The following is a 6905-nucleotide window of genomic DNA, read 5'->3' on the forward strand; positions in this document are numbered from 1 at the left end:
GTCGAGTATTATAGACTGTCTCAGACGTGAGAAAAGATGTCGATCATTAAAAGTAAGTGGGTGAATAAAGGACAGCAGAGAGTGAAGGTGAGTCAAACACAAATAAATGGGGGGGAGGTGAGGAGAGTGGTGAAGGGTGAAGCTAGATGAGACAGGGTGAGACAGGGTGTTTTGTTGCCATGTGACCCGGTGAGTCCCTGCAGGGTCTCGGGGGTTGCACAGAATTCCTAATGATGAAGAAACTGCTAACAAGAGCCAGAGCGACTCCTGGGAATAGAGCAAACCTCGAAGACGAACAGTAGTGGAAACATTATTCACTGTTCACTTCCGTGTGTACGCGGTGCCAAAGCACAACGTGCAAGGTCGACCATCTCAGAAGAAAAGAGAAAAAGACACCAGAGGAGATTGGTGACATGTTATCTCTTATGTATATGCACAGAGAGCATCAAGCTTACAGCTAAGCTAACAGGTGAGTCTGCAGATTGCAGTGGAGTTGTTGGAGTGTCCACTCACTCAAAAGGGCGGTTGGACTTGCTGGTGTCGACAAGAATCTGAATATCCCATTTCGAAAGTCCTCCAAAACTCAAGGCCCGTGAGCCACATGTGGGCCCCCCCCCCCCCCCCCCAATTGATTTAATGCAGCCCTTTTCTGTCGGGAGCACACCTGCTGTCAATCTCCTCATCAGCGCAGCCTTCTCATGGTCTTTATGATTACAGTCTCCTCAGCGGTAACACCGCGCTCCTCCTGAGTTTACGCTCTAGGATCTTCTTGTTGATTGGCGTCAACGTCGCCAACTTCCTGCTCCACTGTACCATTGTTCTTCTTTTGTTAATAGATAATCAAAACTATGACGACTCCTCGCCTGCCTGCTCTTGGGTCCTACAGATTCGTCACGCAGACTAGATGCTCATGGGTCACCGGCGCTATGTTGACAAAAATGACAGTTCAGAGGAGTCATCTGCAATCAGGCTCCTACTGGAGCTGTCAATCACACAGGTGTCTTCTCATATATGCCATACTTTATTGTCTATTTTCCTCTAAATGGGAATAGAATTTACAAAGTTGATATTCTATATTCTGTGAGTTCTATTGATGAATATGTGAAACTAGGGATTTAGACTGTTATTATAAATCAAGTTAGAAATAGGCTTGTTTTCCCATAGACCTCCATTCAAACAGTCTTCTTTGGTGCCCTCTGGTGGCTATTTAAGTATATTTTTACTACTTCTGCATTCGCATCCTCAGGAGAACCGGAAGAATATACTGTACAGACCATATGTAAAAAGTGTAACATCATTTGTCATCTTTTGTCATTTGCCAAGCTGTGCTCAGAGCGCCCTCTGATGGACAACGTGGGAATTCATTCAGACAGTCTGCTATGCTTCTAGGCTGTATTTTAGGTTTATTTGACTTGTAAGTTGTGTTTTATTGTATGTAGTTTAGTTTATATATAGTATAGCTTGCAGATGTTATGTTTATGCGTTTACATTTGAATGTGTTGTGTCATTTTAGCATGTCGCTCTGTGTTTTATTGTCGTTTTAACGTGTTTGATCATGTCTATGTTATTATACTGTATACAATATTACCACCAGAAGAAGCTTGTGTACCACTGGTTTGAGAAGCATGGGTTTAGAAGACATGGCATTAAATATGAACCAGGTCACAAATGTAGGTAAATGGGAAAACAACAGTGGAGACAAAACACAGACACACACACACATACTGTGTGGCCAGTGGTCCATTCAATAATGGCTCAAATTGGAGGAAATGGGTTCTGAAATTACATTTTCAGAGGTTCTCATTTTAAGTGCATGACGGCAGACTCGTATTCATATCCTGTGGGACTCGCCCGGGCATCCCATAAATCAGACATCACATAGCTTCATCTTCTTCTCGGTACCTGTAATGAGCCTAATGAGAAAATGTTTTAGTATGCAGCCGAGTCAAGACTGTCGCTTCCCCCCCGACACAATTTATCTGTTATCTGCGGGATCGTTTTTGTGTCTCAGGACGTTAATGAATGAAATTCAAGATAAAGGCACACTTTCATATATGAGTGCTTCACAAAGGCAGCAGCAGCAGAATAATAATAAGTGAGAATAAGTGCTTTGTTGTTAACATTGTACAACGGAGTCCGGGGTCAGAGCACATACATTTTTCTGACTATTATGGATACGCTGGTAATACCGTGTGTGTCTCACATTTGCATCTTTGTATTAAAATTCACTCTATGCAGTTTCTGTGAATGAAAACAAGTGTCACCCACCCAAACTGTGGGCCACTATGTCACACTGCTGCCATCTAGAGGTGAAGAAATGATTAACACAATCAGACTTGCTGTTTGGTGATTGAGCTGAGCATTTGAATCAGGTGTGTTGGAGCTAGGGGAAACCTCTAAAACATAGGGCAGTGGATTGAGGGTCCCTGTAGTAAGGGATGCCAAGATAATATTAATATCAGCCTGGGGAACAACAACTCAGGTATTTTATCTGATGAATGTGAAGAAGAAGTCAAAAAACAATACCAAACCATGGCTCACTGAAGGACAGAAAGAGTTTATCACTCTCGTCTTCAACCACTTTATTCCGCGCAACGGTCCACTCACTCGAGAGAATAGTTGGACTTGCTGGTGTCTGGATTTGCATAGCAGAAGCAGAAGTGGCGACAACTATGACGTCACCCACGAGAAGAAGAACTTCCATTTGGAAGCCTCCAGAACAAAGGTCTCAAACTCAAGGCCTGTAGGCCTCATGTGCCCCATGGGGGGGGTTCAATAAAGTATTTCTATATCCATCTATCTATCTAGGAAGGTCGCAGGGTGTAGTTGGTGCCAATCCCAGCTGACTCACTCACACTCACACCTACGGTCAGAGTGTCCAATTTGCCTTATTATCCCCAAATCTTGTTTTTGGACTAGAGCAGCTATATGGGCAAATAAATATATTATTCAGTCAAGTTGTACTGTAAATTCTACTGAGTTTAAGGACAGTATTTGCCTCCGTGAAATAAACTTTGAGACATCACAGAAAGGCACAGCGAATCTGGATCTTTGTGTCCTCTGGCCACTGAAATTAAAATGTAAGATATAATGGACACTGACAGCCCAGTGTAATACAAGGGAATCCAGCGCGACGGCAACTGACCTTCTATTTCTGCCTGACTCGGATTATGTGCACAGAATAATGCTGGAAAACCCGAATGTTGTCCATCTCTGTAAGTATATCATACAACACCCTAATATCACTCTTTATATCAGTGATAATCTCATTTATTTAAAGTAAATACATTATGGCTGACATAAATGGAGCATTTAAATATTAATAATGCAGGACACAAATGTGTGTGTCAAATACAGCATTTAGTATTTCGGCGAAAAAAGATATAACAACCTTTACTGTTGCACATCCTCTCGTCCTCGTTCATAACAGCAGCAGTTTTTTTCTGCGCGTGCAGCAGCACACGGCAGCCCCTTAACATCAATATTTAATTGGTCCATTTTTGTCGAACACCTAAATCTTCCTGAGTGCTTAAAAATATTCTCAGAGGGGGGGAAAATGTACTGTATCTTATAAATGAACGACGCGAAATTGATCAATATGATCTCTACTAACAAAAAGTGAACACTGTATACACTGCATGAACTCACTCCACAGTCTGTGATAACATTATATGCATTTGCTTCCCATGACTCTCATCTCCAGCATTACTCTGTACTGAGTAGTGCCCCCCTGTGGCCATCCAAATGTATTACAAGCTCCTCATCCTTGCTGTGTGTGTGTGTGTGCTGCTAAGAATAAATGTAATGTAATCTGGATTTAAAAGTTTAAAGTAAATTTTTCAAAGTACTAGGCGATGACAGAATTTCCAGGGAACTTCATTGTCACTAAGAAAAAGTAACATTTTACAGTATTTATGTGCATTTATTCTACTATATGCTTCCTCTATTAGGAAAGATTAGATAAGATAAGAAAGATTTTTGGACTGTACCGGATTCAACATTTTTATCTGTCAGATATCCGATCCAGTGATTTTGACCAGTATGGCACCAATAGTGATACCAATACTGACCAATTCCCATCTCTAGTTTTTATTATGTAGTACAGGCGCCCTTGCTTTGAGTGGTTTCAATTGTTTTATATTTCCTAATATATACAGTAACATTGTACATTTGTTTATTAAAGGGTGTATTAAATGTTTGCAACACCTTAATGAGAGTCTGTTTAACATACAAGGGTTGTTTGTTTGTTTGTTTACATGGAAGTCCACGGAATGTGATTTGTGTTTTTTTCCCAGGCGGCCATGAAGGCAGCACATGCAGTTGCAGAGATGCTCGTGCAGCCGCAGCTCTCCTCACTGCGCTGCGCGGCTGCTGCGCAACACAGCAGAGAAAAATGTGGAGACAGAGGACAACAACTGAGTCTCTGCACACAAAGTGACCCATCATGGACAGTCGGTGGCGCGACGGCGCTCACAGCCGCACAGGAGGCGCCGCCGGCGGCTTGAAATCGGAGCGAGCGCCCCACCAAGATGAGCCGTCCGGAGAGAGCGCGGACGCGACCGAGCCGCTGCGGGAGCTGCCGCAGTGGATGCGGCTGTACTTCTACGGGATGCACGGCGTGACTCTGGATGTCCTGCTGTCGTCGCTGCACGGGGTTGTGAATAAACGGGACCCCAAATTGCTGGGATTCTCCTCCCCGTATCTTTGCGTCATGCACTCACTGACCCATTTCGCGCTGGAGAAGATTTACTCACAGAAGAGGTGTTTCCGAAGTCGGCCTGTGGTCTTTCATCTCGTCTTCTATCCGTCCATCTACATCGGACTGCAGATCCTGATCGGCAACATCAGCACGCCGACGGAGCAGGTGAGGCTCGTGTCAGGGACGCAGCTGGCTGTGAACTACATCCTGGCTCTCTACTTCAGCCAGGTGTTCCACAGAGGGATGTCAAAGCTTCAGTACCAAACCGAGCTCCCGAGCACACCCGAGCCGGAGGACAGGGGTGACAGCCGGGCCCGTCCTCGGTGTCTCCCGGGCCTTGTGCACTTTTTGTTTTTCGGGATGCACGGCTTCCTGGACGAGGTCCTCTTCACCTCCTTGTTCAACCTGGTGGAGAAGTCGGACCGGACCCTGAGCGGCCACACGTCACTCTGGTCCTTCCTGATGTACGGCAGCTGCAGCTTCGTGGTGGAGAAGCTTTACCTCCACCTGCACCTCAGCAGAGGCTGGGGGACCTGGCGGCGGCTCCCCGTCTACGTCTGCATCATCTACACCTGGGAGTTCACCTGGGGTCTGGTCCTGAGGCAGTTCGGCGCGTGCTCGTGGGACTACTCCCACTATCCCCACAACTTCATGGGCCTCATCACCCTTCTCTACCTGCCCGGCTGGGTCTGCCTCAGTCTGTACCAGGACGTGTTGTCCAACGTCCTGCTGAAGATCAAGTCCACCAAAACTGTGAAGGACAACAGAGAAGTCAATGGAGAGCTGGAGTCCGAGAAACTTTAATATTTTCTTTCTTTTTGAGGTTTTACAGACTTGTTTTGGCAAAAAACTGACCAATTTTTTTAACAGTTCATGAAATATTATGGCTTTATTTAGACAATTGTAATTGAATAGTGTGGGACCAGGCTTTGACTCTTACCCAAAAACCATGCTTTTGCCCACATTTTAACAAAAATAAAAGATACATTCTTTGGTTCATACAGATGAGACATGGCAACAGATGTTGGGATAGTATACATGGGGATTTTATATAAACTTATACCTCTTTAAATGCAGTTTCTGCCATTTTTGTGCACTGGCATGCGTTAACTGTACTGCATGAAAAAGCTAAAAATGTCTTTAATTTTTGTTCCATGTTTGTAACATATATATATCTATATATATAATATATAATATAATATATATATCTATATATAAAGACATTATTTTGTTATATATATACATATATATACTGTATATATATATATATATATATATTAAGTATATATTGCCACCTAAAATTCGAAAAAGTCAGTATTTAAGACAGAGATAATATATGTATAATATAAACCTAAAATAATAATGTTTTATCTTATTTTATTTGTGTAGAACCTGTCTGTAAATGCATGGCAACTTAGTGTAAAAAAAGAAAAGAAAAGATAAACCCAGTAACGTGTAGCAAGAGAAGAAACATGTAGCGGAACAAATTGTGGAGGAGTGCGATTTTACTGTGAATTTTTCCATGAACCAAATGTGACTTAGCTGGAGTGCCTTCCTCTGCAAATATGAGTCAAAGAATAAGGCTAAGTTTTTCAATGGTCTCTTTAAAAAAAAAAAAAAAACTTTATTACAAAGAGCTGCCGTTTTCCTTCCCCAGCAAATGTTGTTGTTTTTTTTTCATTTGTATAATGAAGGAAGCACTTACTAACCAATGATAATGAAACCAAACTTGAACAGTGCAGATACATGTTGATAATAATAAAAAGATGTACAGGTTGTTATGTCTTTAAACTGCTGAAAAAGTGAATGTACACAAACTTGTAATTTTGTATCGTCTGCATGGGTTTGATAATGCCAAGGCCAAGTTCTTTGCGATGTGACTCGTGATCGTGAACACCTGTGAGGCAGTGAATTCACCACCAGCTGTATCTGTGTCACTTCCACAGTAATATTTTAAAATGACTGGGATCAATTACATTTTTAATATAATATAATTCACTATACAGTACACAAACAAATGCTTTTTTCGTGGAAGATTCTTAAATTGTTGTCTTTTAACAATGTTTTTAAAGTCACACGTAACATTTTTGTTGTGTTATTCACTGGTTTGCTTTCAAAGAAAAAAAAAGTGTATAAAAGTTTGGAATAAAAATGCAACATGTGCTGTATGACTCATAATTGAAATTAAAGCTGAGATTTTCCTATG

At 42.1% G+C, this 6905-nt stretch overlaps 1 protein-coding gene across 1 annotated transcript; it reads left to right on the top strand.

Moving 5' to 3' along the window:
- The first annotated feature begins 4278 nt into the window (after nucleotides 1-4278).
- On the top strand, nucleotides 4279-6490 carry tmem229a (transmembrane protein 229A). The gene has a single exon (XM_058625435.1). It carries the CDS (start codon nucleotides 4445-4447, stop codon nucleotides 5501-5503), a length of 1059 nt encoding a protein of 352 aa, XP_058481418.1. The 5' UTR covers nucleotides 4279-4444; the 3' UTR covers nucleotides 5504-6490.
- Nucleotides 6491-6905: the final 415 nt, after the last annotated feature.

Source organism: Solea solea, chromosome 3 (assembly GCF_958295425.1).
Source record: "Solea solea chromosome 3, fSolSol10.1, whole genome shotgun sequence".
In the NCBI taxonomy this organism is placed as follows: Eukaryota; Metazoa; Chordata; class Actinopteri; order Pleuronectiformes; family Soleidae; genus Solea; species Solea solea.

Bases quoted from the DNA above. Each gene is read 5' to 3' on its own strand.
- tmem229a (XM_058625435.1), top strand. From the start codon at position 4,445: ATGGACAGTCGGTGGCGCGACGGCGCTCACAGCCGCACAGGAGGCGCC.